This window comes from Mastigoproctus giganteus, chromosome 2, assembly GCF_048544385.1.
Source record: "Mastigoproctus giganteus isolate SK-2022 chromosome 2, ASM4854438v1, whole genome shotgun sequence".
Lineage (NCBI taxonomy): Eukaryota > Metazoa > Arthropoda > Arachnida > Uropygi > Thelyphonidae > Mastigoproctus > Mastigoproctus giganteus.
This window is the reverse complement of record NC_143576.1, coordinates 96,664,119-96,684,155: the sequence shown is the minus strand read 5'-3', so window position 1 is coordinate 96,684,155 and position 20,037 is coordinate 96,664,119. Positions and strand designations below refer to the sequence as shown.

General features: G+C 39.7%; 1 protein-coding gene across 1 annotated transcript in view; it reads right to left on the bottom strand.

The window, feature by feature from the left end:
* muskelin (muskelin 1) overlaps positions 1-20,037 on the bottom strand; it is a 577,242-nt gene that overhangs the window by 478,854 nt on the left and 78,351 nt on the right. Inside the window, exon 2 of the mRNA XM_090389985.1 lies at positions 7,075-7,144. Coding sequence (XP_090246111.1) covers positions 7,075-7,144 — 70 coding nt within the window. The remainder of the gene's footprint in view (positions 1-7,074; positions 7,145-20,037) is intronic.

Genomic DNA, 20,037 nt, shown 5'->3' with positions numbered 1-20,037 from the left:
GATATGCGGTGGTCATTCCCTGACCTTTCCACATCCTCCGTATTTGGTGGTCACGGGCTCGAACCTCGGTCTAATCAAGCGTGTGCTACGCACTGCTGCTCCTGCCCACCTGACTATGGAGGCGGCCCTCAACTAATGCTAATAAAGGATTATGAGAATCGTTGTGAGTGACAAACAAGTGTAGTACCTTTTTGAGTATGGAGATTAGTGGAGATTCTGAAGTAACTTTTTCTAGAATTACAAAACATTACAATTTTAAATAAAATTGTAATGGAAACCTTAACACATGCAGATTTTACGTCAAGAAAAATTGTCAAGCTGTGATTTTGAACTTAACGTTTTCTGTATGTGGAAGAGAGTCTGAAGGAGGTTGGCAGTGGTAGATCAACCAGAGATAATGGAGTGAAGGTGGAAAAGTCCACGATGAAAGCAATGATCAATAAAGTAAGTTTAGATGACCTCACAAATCTTAAGGAAAATGCATGCTATTGAGAATGAGTGAAAATCCTTTGATATAAGTGTTGAATTCTGCAGAATAGGTTTCATGCAGTGGCAGTGTGTCAGAACTTGAAGAACAGAAGCTGTTCTTAAAATCATTAAAGTTACAAAAGAATATTCACAATGATGGGACTAGATATTTTAATCGTAAACAGGAGAAAGTCAACAGGTCCAACGGTAGATTTGTCTGCTAACCCAATGGTGAGTTTTTCCATTCTCCTTCATGATGTTAGTTGAGAATCAAGTAACCAAATCACATAATGGAATTGAGAAGACACAATTATATTTATCATTTACATGACTAACACTAAAGGTACTAGCCACTCCACTCGCTGAAAGGATTTGTGTGTTAAGAGGTATAATGCATGCCAAAGGATTTGGCATGCATTATACCTCTTAACTTTTTTAAGTACGTAACATTTCTTTTTTAAGTACGTAAACTCATGTGTTCAGCACTTTTCCTGAAAGCTCACTGTTCATCCAAATGCAATCTTTAAATATCCTGAAAACTGCGACTTTATCCATTTAGGAATTTTGATAGTTTTTGAGGAACAAGTTGCCACTGCCGTAAGATGAGAAGCAAGACCATTAATAGCTTCTTCACTCAGGAGGGACATTTGGGACATTTTTGCTTCACTAGCAAAAATGTCCCAGTTGTTTGAGGGAACTCATTATAACATCTTGTTCAAGAAAACAGAAGTTTTGGTTAAAACATTATTCTTCTTAGCACTAACTTGAATATACATTCGAGGGTGATCAGTTGATGGCCTGAATAAAAAGTTAAAGTTGGGCCTGTGTTGGTCTAACCTGAGATAAATTCAATATCAGGTATAAGGCTTGATTGAAACTTGTAGGATGTAGTACAAAATATTAAACCTCCAAATTTTCGGTGAAGAAAATAAAGTAACTGCTAGCTTCAGAATGTCTGGTGTTGGGCATACTGAAGTCTCCAAAAAAAAACCTATATACTGGAGGAAGTGGGTCATTGGCCATTATTGAAATTCATACCTGGAGCCTTGTGTATGGTCAGGTGGAAGATAAATCAGACTCATTTCAATTGCGTAGGTTCAACAAAGAACGGTGTACACAGAGCCCCATTGTAGGAGTGTCTGTGTACACTGTTGCAAATCAGATGAGATTAGCAATGGTGCTAATTTCATCAACAGTGCTAAAACTGCTGCTAATCAGATGGGAAAATGAAAAAAAACAATAGTAAATAATAACATTGCCACCTGTTCTTTCCATATGACCATTAGAAGCTACATGGTCAGATGAATTTCTGATGAAAATGTCAAACTGTTTGTAACAAGCCAGCCAGGTTTCAAGAGGGAAAATAATGTCAACTTCAAAAAACAAGCATTTCTAAGGAATAGAGCTTATTAGAGATGCTTCTGATATTGAGTGAAAAGTGCAAAGGGTCTTTCAGTTTAAATGGCCTCTGATTTATTTACTTGTTATTTAAGTTCTTTTGGGGAACGAATGTACACTTTCCTGAAATTCCCAGACACTTCATCCAAGAAGAAAAAGGTACTGAAGCAAAATCAAACAGCGAGCTGGTGACATCAAGGAATGCATAAGAGTGACGGTGCACCTTTCAGACACTGACCAGTCACTTGCAAAAATTATGCATTCCAGCCTTTCTGAAAATCAAATTCTAAATGTCTTGTGAGGGTGTATCTGGGTCAATCCTTGTGTGATAAATACAAGTGGTGAATTGGCAGATTTGAATTGTGAAGAGTCATTGCTCCCACAGATCCACCAGTCATTTGCAGAAATGATTTCTAATCTGCTTTCCATGCCTGATGGGGGCAGCTTCACTTCTACAGTGGGATCTACAGTGGGAGCATTTTTATGGGGGGAGGACACACCCATGCATTATTCTTTGGAGGGAAATTTATTTCCACATGATTCAGGGTTGGATGGAATCAAGAAACTTGATTAAGAAATCTTATTATTCAGGCTCGGGTTAGTAAGAATCTTGAGTTTCTCCATTTGAATCCTGAATAACAGAAAGAATGAATGAGGAAAATGATGGATAGGCAGCTAACCCAGAATGTAATAGACAATAATCTTGAGAAGTACATCCCTTAACAAGTCTGGAATCATATGTTTGAAGTCCACTGCTGGAAAGCTGACAAAGTGCCCAGGGTGAAGGAAGGCTGGTCCAGATCAAAGTTGTAGAGAAGAGAGGAAATCACGTGGTAGGACATCACATGAAAACAAATTAAATATAATCTGTTTTTATAAAGATAACCACAATTTAAATAATTGTTACTCCACAATAATTATCTTTATAAAAAGCATCACGTTCTGGAATCTATACCGGTCCCTTTATTGATTTTAGTATTGTTATAGTATTGAGTGTGTGTGGCAAGGGAATTATAGTGTTTTAATTGTGACAGATAGGTAGGTAAAAGTTCAAATCACCTAGGTTGGTGTTAGTTAGATAAATTTATTATATGTTATAATTATTTAGAACTTACAAACATTGTGGTATAGCATAATACACATAACTTACACTTGATAAGAGATATGAAATACATATAATGTAAACTTGATAGGAGATATGAAATACATATACCATAAGCTTCATATTGCAATATATATGTATCAGGGGCATATATTCAGGGTGTGCTAGGTGTGCGGTGCATGCCCACGGAATTGCAATATTATTGAAATTATATTTTTGCATTTTTTCTGTTAAAGACTCCACTAATTGTTTGCTATCTTCGTGTGATTCCTAAAATTAAATCCAATATACAATGTTTCATGAAGAGGAGAAGTTTCGTCACGTAAACGTCGCATCATATTCATGTTAACAGCCCGGGTGTGCGATCACAAATACGGACATGCTTTGAGCCCTCTAAACAGACATACAGATGGTGCAGCAGGTCAAATTCTTAGCCTTCCAGTGGTTTTAAACTGTCCAGAAGGCATGGATATCAAAGAATTAGATTTAGACAAGTTTTTAATATACATTTATATTTATATTTAAATGTATATTTATAATTTTTTTTAGATATAATTTATAGCTTTTTTTGCCCATATTTACAATGGGAAACAGTGTTGCCAATGTACTAATGTCCCATTTTCTGCCAGAGCTTTTGCAGATTATGTGAACATATTCGAAGAAGGTAAGCCCAATCCTCCTCTTCCAAATGCACAAAGATGCAAAAACTGAGTACATGAGACATTTCTCTGTTTCACAATACAATACAGTAGAATGGTTAACTGGATGTGAAGTGTAGTCAAGACTTTTTTGTTGGCCTTGTTTATTATTCTCTAAAGAGGAAGGTGTTTGAAATAAGTACGAGTATTCCAATCTTAATCATTTAGCCACAGCAGTGCAAAAACATAGGTGCTCCCAACCACATGCTCAAGTCATTTTTAAATCTTAAGATGTTCGAAAAACAAAGAATTGCAATTCAGATTTGCAAAAAAAAAGTAACCATTTGGATAAGGTAAATTGTGGGAAGTAAATGTTTTGGTGTGGCTAACACCCACAGGTCAAGAGTGCTAATTCACATGATATTCTGATAAGTCACCCTTTTACTCTATGAATAATAGCTAAACTAGAATAACTACAATATAAAATTAAATTAACAAGGCATGCATTTGTATGCTCCAAACAAGGAGAAAAAAATGTATAATCCTACAGGATGAAGGATCATCACTATGATATTTGATTCCAATCAAGATATTTGGAATCAAATATCTTGATTCCAAATAGAATGCATTAAAATGAAGGATTGCTCCTTTCAGTTCACATTTATGTACAAAGCTGATTAGTGATAAGGGAACAGTTCTCATGATTAAAACAGCATGGCATCCCTTGAGTTTGTAATCAGACCCTGCCCTAGTTCTTAAACAGAGAGAGAGAAGAGTAGCAGCTGCACTCTACCAACCGAGCAGTCTTCTCAGATAATTTGCCACTGTGATGCTTTGACCCTGAACAGTTTTTCTGGCTTTTTGCTCGTTTTTCCATCACTGGCCTTGTGTGTTTTGTCATCAGGACCATTTCAACCAAAACTTGTGTACATTAGTTGGCCTGCATTTACTGGAGACTGATCTCGATCAGGATCTATATGTGGAACATAACCTCTGGAAAGATCAATAAGTAGAACCCTATTTCATTGTCTATAGGGAAGACACAACCATGGTAACTAATAGTACTGAGTGTTAGTTCTGCAGAGACCAAAATATCAGCTCCATCCACCATGACTGGAAAAATATCCATGATGACCTTTTAAGATTTAAAGAATTTTCTTTATTATGGCAGGTGCTATACAGGTGACCCCCACTGAACGCTGATAATTCGTTCCCAAAAAACAGAGCACTAAGTGAATCGGCGATAAGCGAGCGCCGTGTTCTCGCAATGTAATATATGTATTTGTGAATCGTGGTCTATGCCATAGGATATTTCCTAATCAATAATAAACGGTAGTGAAAAGACGTACAAATGTCGGTCAAAATATTTAATATTAAAAATTTGTGCATATAAAATATTCTCCATTACATACATATATAATTACGTGGTAAGTAACTGCATTACGTATCAAAATTAAACTTAAAATCATGAATTTATTAATCTGATGGCCCTGGGCTGTCGAGTTTTCGTAACTTTGGATTGTACTTTGGCCGTCTTCCTAGTAAACTAAAAGGGGTTTTACTTTAAAATCCCTCCCCACAGCGTTACCACCCAACAATAAAATCAACCAATCCTTCACTGCTTTGAAGCCTGGCATGTTTTTTTTTTTTTTTTTCTTCTTTCAATATGAAACTTCTTTTAGGCATTCATTTCCAAAAAAGCCCTGTTTCATCTATGTTAAAAACTTGTTGAGAAGTTTAACACCACTCTTCAATAATTTTTAGTTCATTTTTGAAAGTTTCTGCTCCTTAATCTGCATTTGGGGCTTCTCCCTGGATTTTAAATCTATCTTACCAGCCCTTACTAGCTTTAAATGGTTCCACATTTTTTTTTTTTTTTTAAGGTGAGCTTTCTTCAGATCATCATATAAGCTAATTCAAATTCAGCATTTTTCTAATCTTAGCTTCGTACCGCATCCAGACGTTGTTCCTTTTTAATTCTTATCCGCCATTATTAATCTTCGAAAATGTAACTGCATTGAATTAATTATGATACAATATTCGAGTAAACTGTTCGCTTTGGACAATGTCTAATACTGTACCGAGTGAGGACTAGACTTCAGTTGGGATATCAAGTTTAATGTCCAAGTTTGCAGATGATACAAAGGTTGGCAGGGTTGTTAAGGACACCACTGACGCTATGCTGCTGCAACAGGATCTGGAAAGGTTGAACAGATGGGCTGAGAAGTGGCAAATGAAGTTTAACATTGGCAAATGTAAAGTACTACATATGGGAAACAGTAACCCCAGAGCAACGTATCAACTCTGCGGTACTACACTGACAGTGGTGGAGAATGAAAAGAACCTGGGGGTAATTGTGCAGGCAGATATGAAGTTCTCTGAGCAGTGCAGACGAACTGCAAGAGTAGCTCATGGTGTCTTGTCAATGATATACAGGAATTTTTCTAGCAGGGATAAGGAAGTGATTATTCCCTTGTATAAGGCAATGGTTAGGCCACATCTTGAGTACTGTATACAGGTCTGGAGGCCTCATTTCAAGAAGGATGTAGAGCTGCTGGAACGGGTACAGAGAAGGGCAACAAGATTAGTGAATGGAACAAAGGGTTGCTCTTACGAAGAAAGGCTTAAGTTTTGCAAATTACAGAGTCTGGAGACTAGGCACCGGCGAGGTGATCTGATAGAGGTGTATAAGGCTTTGAATGGTTTGAGCATGCTCAATGCCAATGGGATTCTTCATCTTGCTCAGAATAATCAGCTCAGAGGGCATAAATTCAAATTGAGGAAGGACGGATGTCGGATAGATGTGCAGAAATTTGCCTTTGGCCAGCGGGTGGTTGGTTGGTGGAACCGACTTCCATCACTTGGTGTTGAAGTTGATAGCCTAAACAAATTTAAGGCTCAACTGGACAGGTATTTCGAGCGAACGGAGGGGTGAAATGGGAGTGGTGTGTTTTTTTTTTTTTTTTTCTGATGCTGAATAAGCTTGCTTTCTTGCATCATATGCCTCTACTAATGCTAATGCTAATGCATATAATGCAAATATCACAAGCAATATACTTTATCATTTTTTAAAATGTTGATTGTAACAAGTCACCATAGTGCAATTAAATTAGCATGGGAGAAAATTTCACTGGGCGTGGGAAACTTTGCTATTCATTTTCAAGCTATCGACTACATCAGATAAAACGTTTTCGTTAAACATGCCAAAAATTCAATCTGTACGCTGGTGAAAGAGCATTATAGTGGGTTGTGACAGCATTAGAGTGAGATATAGGTAATAATATAAAAACAGCGCTGTAAATAATTAGTGTAGAGTAAACAGCATTATAACAAGGGCCTGCTGTATATGATTTTATTCCAAGCATCATATATTTGAATAGTAATGTTTTAATTTTATAGTTGTTCACCAGGTTAGGCTAATTAAGATTTTAACCAAATTTCAGAAATTTTTACTTTTCAAATCTTTACCTGAGGAGGATTGTTGGAATCTGATGACCACCTGGAGGACTGATCACTTGGCTTATCACATAGTATATTTCTGAGATAAGAAAATATATAAAAAAAAGTGTAAAGCAGAAATAAATAACATCATTATAATTTTAGAAATCTTTATTGCAATATATATAATAACAGATCAGTATATAAATAGGTACAAAACATTGCAATATTGCCACTATGGCTGCCGGAGCCAGGATTATTGTTGTTATTTGGTTTTTAGGAGCATTAGCAACTAAGGCTATATTGCTCTGTGGGGATATGCGGTGGTCATTCCCTGACCTTTCCACATTCTCCGTATTTGGTGGTCACGGGCTCGAACCCCGGTCTAATCAACAAGCGTGTGCTACGCACTGCTGCTCCTGCCCACCTGGCTATGGAGGCGCTCCGGAGCCAGGAGTTAACAATCATAATACAAGAAAGAAATGCAAGTTAAAATAATAATAACTTAGCAGCAATAGGCCTCCCAGAGAACACCTACAAAGAACGTGAACATCTGTAGGCTTCTCATGAACATCTGTAGGCTTTTCAGAGTTCCTTGATCAATAATAGCAACTAGACATAACAACCATCACACACACCTGGTACCAGTACCTGTTGCAGAATGGAAAAAAACTAATAATAATAATAATAACATCTGGTGTCACTCGTGAGAACTAAAAAAAAAAATGCCACTGGATTAGCCGAAGCTAAACAAGTCCACCTCCATAGATGGATGATGTCACAAAGAAATAATAATCATACTGCATTGAGTGTGGCGCAGGATAAAGTCACTCGCATTCAGGCTTTAGGCAGAGGGGCCGGTTCAAAAAGTTGGAGACGGTCTCCCGAGCAAGACAATGGATCAAATGGCACTGTTCCCCATATGACTACCATTAGAGAAGGGAAAGACCATCCAGCCCCACCACCTGGAAGTACTTCTTGTGCAACTGTGCTAGTGACCACCCAGGAAGAAAGAAAGAAGATTCCAACACATGAAGTGGAGCATTGAAATGAATATGTACATCATGCAAGCATACTATGAAATAACCAGGCTAGAGACCGATATGACAATGTACATAGTGTGCATAGTGTTGGGGTAAAGGCACCTCCGGTGGTTTCCCACATCTGCGCCATATATACTCTGTGGAGACAAACAGTATCACTGTGAAAGCCAGAAAAATTTTTTGTGTTGTAAATGAAATACTGGGTTCTGTTGGGTGTCCTGGCTTTTGGCTGCAGGGCCCCTGATAGGACCCAACGTTGCCCGCACACACCACTAGGAGGTAGCCAGGCTGCCCATAATTCTCTGGCTAGTCTCCTCCAGGTCACCTGAGCTTCCTGGAAAGAGACCAAGTAAAAAAAAAATATATATATATATATATATATATATATATATATAAAATAAAATAAAATAATAGGGTTCAGGGAGTACAGGATGTGCTGGAGAGGGTAAAGGAAAGGAGGTACAGACAGAGTGATGGAGGATGTAAGGGAAGGCATCCTCCACAGGTTGGGTGGGAATTCTCTTACCTAAGCGGAAGTGGAAGAAGAGGCCCCCTCGAGAGGGTGGGAAGACAATCACGTATCAAGAGAGACACGGATGAAACAATTCAAGCGACCTGGGTGTCAAGTCCAGTAGCCAGAAGTGGTCACAATCTAGGTGAAGATGTTCAGTATATGAGAAAGGATGTTGATCAATGTGCATCAGTTCCAGGACATTGTACCAGTGATCTTCTTCTGGTGAAGAGATCATGGGCGAAGGCAGAGAAAACGTGGTACTGGTCTTCCTCATTGATCAGAAAATGTTCATTTCCTCGAGGCAAGACGTATTTTTGATGTGAGCAACGTTCGCAGGTCCTCCTAGAGCAGGCAAACATAGAATAGGTGATCCCAGTCTTCGTTTTCACCACAAAGCCAGCGAGGGTCATCCATGATTTTCATAGAGGCAAGTTTGTGATTTATGGATCCATGGCCTGTAATCAGGAAAGTAGTATATAACCCTGGGCTGTACCATGCTGGAGCTTTAGGGTAGATCTGGACTATTTCAGGTAAGAATATTTTAGTGATGGAACCTTTGGGGGTGGTATTCCATCTGTTTTGCCAGGCGTTAAGAAGGTAGACTGCAAGGCACTTTTTTTCTTCTTTGATGGTGTTTGCTGGGTTTGTAGTGAAATCCAGGATGACGGAAGGGAGTCCCTTTGCGAGCCGGTAGTGCACGCCTTTGCGAATTATCTGCAGGTCCAGAGGGAGAACTCCTGCCAAGACTTGGAGCGCTGGGTTGCTTACTGTGCAGCAGGCACGGGTGATAGTGAGAAGGATATTACGCTGGATGGAGGTGAGCTTCCTTTGGTTACAAACAATGAGTGCACGATGATACCAGACACCTGCACAGTAGGTTATAGTGGGAATAAGTACAGCTTTGTATAGAATATGCAGTGAACAGCGATTTAAGCCCCAGTCAGACCTGCTGATCCTCACTACCATTGCCGTGTAGTTCCTGACTTTGCGATGAAGGTAGTCTATATGCGGTTAAACGTGAGCTTGGGGTCGAGAATTACCCAAAGGTACTTCAACTCAGTTGTCAGTTTGATAGTTCTACCAGCAATTTTAATCTGCGGCGGCCTGCTTATTTGAAGGGTTCCTCTGAGTAGAATTGAAGTAGTTTTCTCAGCAGATATATGGAATTTATGGAGGCTGGCCCATTCTTGTAGCTTTGTAAGGGCTCCGTTGGCTGTTGTTTCCAGGGAAGCTCTGGAGTTTCCAGTGACTGTCAGTATCAAGTCGTCTGCGAAGGCTTGGGTGGAAACATCCCCCAGGTCTAGGTTCAGGAACTCGTCCATGACCACATTCCATAGGAGAGGACCAAGGACAGAGCCCAGGGGACATCCTCTGTAGACATTTCTGGAGACTTGTCGATAGGCATTTCTGACTGTAACACTTCTGTTGTGAAGATAGTCCTGTATGCAGCTGCAAAGATTTGCTGGAACACTAGATTCTCTGAGTCTTCGTAGTATACTTGGCCACCAGAGCAAGTCAAAGGCCCCGGCGAAATCCATTGATATTACTAAGAAGTATTTGGTGGCTGAATTTTTGACTAAATCCGTGAGCTATCGAAGAGCATCTTCTGCTGAATGCCTGCCCGAAAACCGAACTGGTTTGGGGACTGGAGATTTGCATTTTTATAGTGTTTTTCCAATCTGGATAAGAGAAGACGTTCAAATATTTTTCTTAAAACGGAAAGGAGTGCTATGGGTCTGTATGACCTTGGCTGCTCTGTTGGTTTACTTGGGTTCTTCAAAATGAGGCGTAGATTGGCCTCTTTCCAGTCATCTGGGAAGAGTCCAACTTCCAGACAATGGTTGTACAGGCTGAGAAGGAGATTTCATTGCGTCTCTGCAAGCTTCTTCAATTACTTCTGCTTCAATGAAGTCTAACCCTGGGCTTTTTTTGTTTTTTGTTTTGCCAATGGAAAGTTTTAATTCATCTAAGTTGAAAGGCTGTTCTATAGAAGTGGTGCTGTAGGATGCGTTTTCAGTACAGATTTCTTGTTGCTGGCTGGATTGAGGATCTGTATTTAGCGGGAACAGGGTGTCCAAGATGTTGTTTACTGACTCTTCCCATGTATGGGTTGTGGTGCCCTGCGGGGTGATTGTAGAGGAAATGACCTCACCCCTGGGGAGCTTGTTCGTAACAATGCGATACACAACTCCCCAGGGGTTGCTGTTTCCAGTCGTGGAGACCAGGTGCTCCCAAGACTGTTTCTTCTTGGCTCTAATTAAACTAGTGTAATCATTTCTTAGCCTATGATAGTTATTGCATAAGGCATCAACTTCATGAGGGGGCCAGGTACGGCGAGCACGTTGAAATGATTTCCGTGCTGTATGAACCTGATGGCAGAGATGATCCAGTTGGTTGCATCACCATGGGACAGCACTCGGGAAAGGGTGTTTCTTCTTGATTGTTTTGTCACAGACATTGGTTATGATTGATGTTATTTCCCTCTGATGCTGGTTGTGGTTGAGGTTGGTAAGATTGGTGTTTCCAAGAATTTGAAGGGAAGCTTTGACTGTTAAATTAAAGAGGTTCCAGTCGGCTTTGTTAATTGCATAACGGATGATATTGTTTCTAGGCGGAGGTGCTAATTCTATTGAGCGTTGAAGGGTAAAGGTAATCACACTATGGTCGGAAGTTGTCCAAGCCTTGCGGACTTTCCAGTCAGTGATCTTAGTGGCAATGGATCTTGTGGCTGCTGAGATGTCTATTGTGGACTCCCATAGGGTATTACTGAAGGTAGGCATGTTGTTAGGCTTGTTAAGGGTTACAAGAGAGGATGTAGTGAGAAAGTTCTCGAGTTGCCGGCCGTTGTGATTGCCCGGGCGATCTTCTGAGTTGCTGTGCCACATTGCAGAATGGCAATTAACGTCAGCACAGAGAATAATCTCCCCATCTGAGAGGAGGGCTTGGACTGCTTGCAGATACCTGATGTCAGGGGCTATATCTTCGCCTGGACGACAACGCAATGAGATGACGTGGAACGATCCCATAGGTCTTATAAGCTGGGCGCACACCGCCCATGGGGTACAGAGAGTGTGGATTTTGATGGCAGTTATGTGCGGGTTCCTAACAAGGATAACCGCCCCCGGAGTGTCTTCTTCTGATTGTATAATTTTGTACGTAAGCGGATATCCCCTGACTTTTCTTGCATTTGTATAGGGCTCTTGGATGAACAGGACGTCTGTATTGTCTTTGTCAGCCTTTATTCTTATTTGGTCCACGACAGCATGCGCCCGCTGAGCATTTAGCTGCATAAATTTCATGATGTTACAGTTATGTCTTATATGGGACCATAGTTGATTCTTCTGTTGTGTGCTTCTTGCTTTCAGATAAACCAGGCACTTGTTATCCCTTATCGAATGCTTGTAATCCATTTTTGCTAGTTTACAGTTAGCGCAAACCGGTTCTTCAGTTTTGTTAGGGCAGGTGTTAAAGTTATGCCCTTTCTGGGCACAGTGCCCACACATGGAATCGACCTGTGTATGTGTGTGTGTAGTATGGCCGAACCTGCAAATGCGAAAGCACTTTGGGACGACTATGTGTTCTTTGAACCTATGGCAGGTCCACTCAAGGTACACCCTGTCCTGCTGCTAAATTACTTGCCAAGCTTGTGCTGAGAGGTCAATAACCCAGTTTACATTTTGGGAGGATTTTCCTTTGTTCTGGTACTTTGGTTGTATCGCATCTTCTATGCTGGTAAATTCGCTTTCACCTTGAAGGCTTCTACAATAGATTTCTTCAGCCACTTGTTCCGGTTTGAGATTTTTACTGATGCCGAAAACAATAATTGCTGGGCCTTTCTTTTTCGGTGTCTCAGCTGTGAGTCCCATGGTGGAAATTTTTGGGTTGTCCAGTATTGTCTGGGCTTCATGTCGCGTTGCAGTCTCAATTATTACTCCGATGTTCCTGGTTTTTCTTATTGATTTGATACGGGTGTTCTTTAAGTCGCTTGCTAATTTTTGTACAACGGCCATCTTGACGGCTTCACTCGATTCCATGGGGCTGTCTTCTGTTGGTTTTAATACAACCAGATGTTGCTCCTTTAGTATCGTTTTCTTTATCTGGGTTGGCTTGTGTGCCTCAGTAATCTTTTTTGAAGGATTCCTCAGCGCATCTGCATAAGAGCGGGTGCGCTGTAGCATTTCATTTCCACGCTCTTCCTAATAGGTTTCCACTTTGGCTTTGAGCCGCTCGTTGTTGACGTGAAGGTCAAAAAGGATGCGTTCCATCTGGCTCCATATCTTTATTATATCTCCGCAAGTCGCAGACATAATCCGGTTGATCGGCTTGGCCACGAGAGCTTCCAAGCCGGATCTAAGGGAAAAGACTTCGTCAGTTACAGTTTCTGCATACAGATGTTCAGATTCACGATTGTATTGGTAAGTTTGATCGGTATTTGATATGGCTATCATATCTGTGGAAATGCTATTCTCTAATGGCATCGTGGGAACACTATCCGCTTTGGCTGCAGTTTCCCTATTGCATTTCTTGCAGGCAAGGTCAGGCCTATTTTCTTCTTGATCATCCACAGATGGCTTGCTCCACAGTTATGGAGCAAGCCCACAAGAAGCACTGCAACCTATACACAGCCTAAATCGATAACCGCAAGGCCTTCGACTCCGTACCTCATAGCTGGTTAATAGAGACCCTGAAGGTCTACAAGGTCAATCCGATAGTCACAAACCTCATAGGAGCAATAATGGTGAAATGGAGTACCATCATTAAGGTCAAGAACATCACAACCTGACCAATCCCCATCAGATGAGGAATCTTTCAAGAACCTGTATAGCCTCACCTACCTGATGTATATGGATGAAATCAAGCTCTACGTGGCAACTGAGAAGCAACTCCAGCAACTACTCCGGGTCACAGAAGAATTCAGCAAGGATATCAGGATGGAATTTGGTCTAGACAATTGCAAGACCCACGCACTGCAAAAGGGAAAATTAGTCAGCCAAAACTACCAGCTGCTGACTGGTAAAGAGATCCAAGCTATGACAGAAGGAGAGACCTACAAATACCTAGGGATGATGCAGGCTCAGCAGTTAGAGCACAAGGAAATCAAGAAGTGCCTGACTCAAAAATATCATCACAGACTCAGAAGCCTGCTGAAAGCAAAATTGAATGGAGGGAACACAGTTAAAGCCATAAATACCTATACAGCTCCAGTACTAACATACTCCTTTGGGGTCATTGGACTAACACCGAGCTAGAGTATATCATGTGAAAGACAAGGACAATGATGACCAAGAGCCACGAACACCAACCAAAGTCAGCAGTGGAGAGACTAACAATAGCCTGGAAAGAGGGAGGAAGGGGCCTGACAGAGCAACAGAAAACAGCGATAGTTAACCTGAAGGATTACTTCGAGAACAACGCAGCACCACTCCACCAAGCCATAAGGAAGATAGATACATGGTATACTCCACTCAACCTAAGCAAGGAGCCCCTTCCACCCAGACGGCACAAGAAACGAGGCTAGAAAGATGGGCAAAGAAGACACTCCACGGCAGACACTACAATGACCTCCATCAAGATCACACAGATAACACTGCTTCCAATGCATGGCTCACAAGCAGGACGGTCTTCCTCGAGACTAAAATATTCGTGCCCGCCGTCCAAGACCAGTTGATCAACACCAGAAACTATAGAAAATACATCGTAAAGGAGCCCGGAATGTCAGATGACACATGCTGACGATGCCACCTGGCCTCAGAAATGTTCCAGCATACTCCTTTGGAGTCATAGATTGGACTAACACCGAGCTAGAGGATATCATGCGAAAGACAAGGACAATGATGACCAAGAGCCACGAACACCAACCGAAATCAGCAGTGGAGAGACTAACAATAGCTCGGAAAGAGGGAGGAAAGGGCTTGATAGACCTGACAGAGCAACAGAAAACAGCAATAGTTAACATGAAAGATTACTTCAAGAACAACACAGCACCACTCCACCAGGTCATAAGGAAGATAGATAAGTGGTATACCCCACTCAACCTAAGCGAAGAGCCCCACTCCCACCCAGACGGCACAAGAAAAGAAACTAGAAAGATGGGCAAAGAGGACACTCCATGGCAGACACTACAATGACCTCCATCAAGATCACATAGATAACACTGCTTCCAATGCAAGGCTCACAAGCGGGACACTCTTCCCCTAGACTAAACGATTCATGCTCGCCATCCAAGACCAGGTAATCAACACCAGAAACTATAGAAAATACATCATAAAGAACCCGGAATAGTATTTTTAGTATTAGCATTAGTAATGGCCACATGGTGCAAGAAAGCCTGTGGCTTATGCTGCACCAGCCAAAAAAAAAAAAAAAAACACAAATAAAACAATGATAAAAAAAAAACAACTAATAATTAATAAAAGAAAAGAAAAGGAAATTAAACCTATCATCCTATGCGTTTCCCTCTCCCAAAGGTACTATCCAGATGACCTTTGAATTTCCCCAAACTGTCAGCCTCTACCACCCATGTAGGCAATTTATTCCAGTAATTTATAACTCGCTGGCTAAAATAGAACTTCCTGCAGTCCAATCTAAACATCTACACCCCCGTAACTTGAATTTATGTCCTCTAGTTCTAGCATCATTTATAATCTTGAAAATTTCGTCCTCATTCACTTTACTGATGCTGTTGTTATTTGGTTTTTAGGAGCATTAGCAACTAAGGCCATATTGTTCCGGGGATATGCAGTGGTCATTCCCCGACCTTTCCGCATCCTCCGTATTTGATGGTCACAGGCAAACCCCGGTCTAATCAAGAAGCATGTGCTATACACTGCTGCTCCTGCCCACCTGGCTACGGAGGCACCTTTTTTACTGATGCCTCTCAGAGCCTTTAACACCTCAATCAAATCTCCTCTAAGGTGTCTAGTTTCCAAACTCTGCAACCCACATATTCGAAGTCTTTCTTCATAAGGACACCCTTTTCACGATCTCACCAGGCGAGTTATCCGTCTTTGCACCCTTTCAAGAAGCTCGATGTGTTTCTTTAGGTGCGGTCTCCATACTTGAACACAGTATTCCAAGTGTGGTCTAACTAACAAAAGCCTTATATAATGGGATTATCACGTCACTATCTCTACTTGCAAAAGTTCGATAGATCATCAATAGGACACCATGGGCCTTCCTTTCAACCTGTTTACAATGCTCAGAGAATTTCATGTCTGACCATATCGTAACACCCAAGTCCCTTTCCTCCAGTACTGGGTTTAGTTGAACTCCACCAAGTAATAAGTTAATTTGGGATTACTGTCTCCCAGGTGTAATACCTTACACTTTGTTGGATTAAAGCATAGCTGCCATTTTTCTGACCATTCCTGAAGTCTATCTAGGTTTCTCTGAAGAAGCTCAGCTTGACAGTGATCATTAACTACTCTACCAATTTTAGCATCATCTGCAAATTTAGACATCACACCCTCTATCCCTTCATCAATGTCGTTTATGAAAATTAAAAACAAGTGGTCCTAATACTGATCCTTGGGGAAATCCACTTCTTACATCAACCCAACCTGAGGAATAGCCATTTATCACAACACTCTGCCACCTGCCCTGAAGCCATCCTGATATCCATCTGATTCCAACCTGTTCCAGCTAATAAAGCAACCTCTCATGTGGGACTGAGTCAAAAGATTTGCTGAAATCTAAATAAACAATATCGAAATTATTCTCTAAATCCAGCTCATGAGTGACCCTTTGAAAATAGTGAACCAGTTTTGTTAAACATAATTTTCTCTTTACAAAACCATGCTGAGTATCTTTGAGAATTTCAATTCTATCCAAATGATCCTGAATTCCACCCTTGATCATTGCCTCCATGATTTTCCCTACTACTGAAGTCAGACTGACAGGTCGATAATTTCCAACTTCACTCTTAGAACCACCCTTACGTATGGGAAATACATTGGCACTTTTCCAATCCTAAGGAATCTCCTCAGAGTCTAATGATTCTCACATAATTAGCCTCAATGGTTCATTGCACTCACTTGCCACCTCCCTTAAGATTATAAGGTATATTCCATCAACTCCGGGAGCCTTACTAGCCTGTGGGCTCGAAAGTTTTTTCATTAAATAATCTTGTGAAATTTCAATATCATTAATTACATATTTTTCAACTTCACTCCCACAATTTCCCATTGCCACAAAAGGTTTTTCTTCTGTAAATATCGATGCAAAATAACTGTTGAGTTCATCTGCAATGGCAGCTGGTGTATTTAATACTATCCCCTTTCCCTTAAGTAAAGGTCCGATCTGGTTTGTCCTGCTCTTCTCAGCGTTTATATATATGTGAAGAATTCCTTATCCCCCCCCCTCTTTGCTCTGTTTGCTAGCGATTTCTCATAAACTGCCTTTGCCTGTCGAATCTTTTCTGTGGCTCTATTACTCATCACCTTGTAACTGTTATAGGCTTCAGTACTTTTTATTGCTCTGTAGCTTTTCCATGCCACCTTTTTCTGCTTAAGTAATGTGGCAATTTCACTATTCATCCAACTTGGAACCCTCCTCGTGGAGTATTTTTTTAATGGCAAATATGCATTCAAGGTGTCTGTGATTAGTGTTTTAAAAGCATACCACAGTTCAATTGTATTCTTTATCTGTGCAATATCTACCCAGTTAATAGGGGCCATGTACCACCTTAAGGGATTGTAATTTCCTTTACTGAAATTATAACCCATTCCTTTGCCTTTTACTACTGCTACCTCTCTTTTCATCATCCACCATAGATTCCTCTACTGTCAGCCCTATTATCTCATCTGATTCATGGGTGTTGATAAGGTCTAGGATATTCTTTTCTCTAGTACTTTCCCTGACATGCTGATACAAATAACAGTTATCTAGTTGATTTAAAAATTTTGTTCCCCATGTCGAGTTTCCTTCCCATTTTCTCCAATCAATTAGAGGCAAATTGAAATCACCCATAATAAGACATTGACACTTACTTGCACATTCCATTTGCATTTAGAGGTTTTCGTCATAATCTTTACAATCACCTGGTCTGTAGATTACTCCTACTCGCATTATACCTTTGTTTCCAACTATCTCACACCATACAGATTCTATACTAGAACGTGAAACGTCTAAATCCAGGAAAGCTATCGTTGCACACAGGCTGCTCCTGATAAGAAGCATTACTCCATCACCCCTTCTATCCACCCTATCCTTCCTAAATACATTATACAAGCCGTACTGAAACTCATCATCCCCTATTTCCAGGTGGCACCACGTTTCCGTAAGCCCTATTGTGTTCACATTACTTGTTTTAATCAGCAGTTCGAATTCACTCATTTTATTTCATTTATACACTTCTAACATTACTATATAAACAATTAAGACTTACTGTTCTTGTATATTTAACAACCCTAACACAACCTTGAAGTTTTTTAGGCTCTCTTCCCTGGAATTAGCTACCTGCTCACCTGAAACATTTCTGCCCCCAGAACATCTAGATCGGTGTTTCCCAACATGGGTCCCACGCCCCACATGGGGGAAATTTGATTGTTCAGGGGTGCAATTCAAAAATTGCTCATCTAGAGTTTAAAACTACCGCCTACTATGATTTAACTTGTACAAAAGAAGAAGAATTGTTGGTATCTCAATTTGAAATAAGCGTTCGTTAAATGTTGTATTTTCACTTGAAAGTTTGGAGTAATATCAACTACAGTTTGCTCGGAGAGTATTGCTTACTATGCCTAGTGAAGGAATAGTACGTACTGTATTGGACGATTGCTTATGGCATGCGCAATGCACAAACAAAGTAGTTGTCTACTGTAGCCTACCACAAACTCCGCATGTTATATAAAATAGGTAATTCCTTTCATCTAAACGCTCATTTGGGCGTCGTGACTGTACATTTGGATAGGTTTGGCGATCTCAGATTAAAATAAAAATTACTTTGTCTGCGCACAGAATTATTATTAATGAAGAACTGTGATACACAATGGTATGTATTTGTCGTATATGTATATTTCTGTAGTCTCAGTAAATAAGCAAATAAGTCCAAAAACTCAAATTTGCAGGAGAGGAAAAATAAACTTCACACTCTCATATTAGTATTAGTATTTAGTATTAGTATTAGTAACGGCCGTATGGTGCAAGAAAGCCTATGGCTTATGCTGCACCAGCCAAAAAAAAACATGCATATATTTGAATATACAAATATTTATTACTCATGCTAAAACTACAATAACGAAGATATCTGCATGTCACATAATAGTAAATAATAAATACTTTATTATAGTGCACTTATCTCATTTTTGACAAATTAGACTTATCTGCTTGTTCACAGAAACCACATATTTAATAGCCCGAATTCAGTAATTTGTGTGATTTATTCATTCAAAAAGCATACTAATAATTAATTTTGATATATTAAAATAAAATTAAATTAACTTTAATGCATAGTTTATTTTTAGTTTTTGATTTATCTTATATTTATTTCTTTCAGTTGCACAGTAAAATGAGTAGTGCAAGTAAAAAAAAAAGTTCATCAGTATTCAGAGGAATACTTAAAATTTGGTTTCATACCCGCTGTCCAGGATCAAAGGTCACCTTTTTGTCTTTTATGCCAACAATGCTTGACCAATGAATCAATGAAGTGAGGTCGTCTTGAGGCGCATTCGAAGGCGAAACATAATGCTCATGTAAATTCAGATTTAAATTACTTTCAAACTTTAAAAAAGAATTTTGAAAAAAGAGCAACATTAAAGTCTGTTTATTGCTCATACTGCAACTGTCAATCGTACTCTTGAGGCTAGTTATGAAATTTCTTTACTCATTGCTAAATCTGGGAAAAATCATATTATAGGAGAGAATTTAATCAAACCATCAATATCAGCATTTCTTAAAACAGTTCTGGAAAAATATGACAAAGACGTAAAAGCTATGCCGCTCAATAACAATACCGTTAGCAGAACAATAGATGAAATGAGTGAAGATATTGAAATACAACTTGTTGAAAAGCTGAAAACAAGAAAATTCTCATTGCAAATGGATGAATCAACTTTGAGAGACAGTGAAGCCGTACTGATAACTTATGTAAAATATATTGATAAAGGTAATTTTGCTGAAGAAATGTTATTCTGTAAATCATTAGAGAGCACCACTACCTCCAAAGATATATATAATAAGCTAAAAAATTACTTAGATGACAATAATATACCAATGAAAAATATAATATCTTGTGCTGCAGATGGTGCTCCTAATATGATGGGCAAGAAAAATGGCTGTTTAAAATTGATGAAAGATGAGAATCCAGAAATGCTTCTTGTGCATTGTGTTATTCATAGGGAAAACTTGGTAGCTAAAAATATTTTGCCTGTTCTTAATGAAGTACTAAAATCTGTTATAAAGTGTGTCAATGCTATTAAAGCTAATGCCAAATGTGAGCAT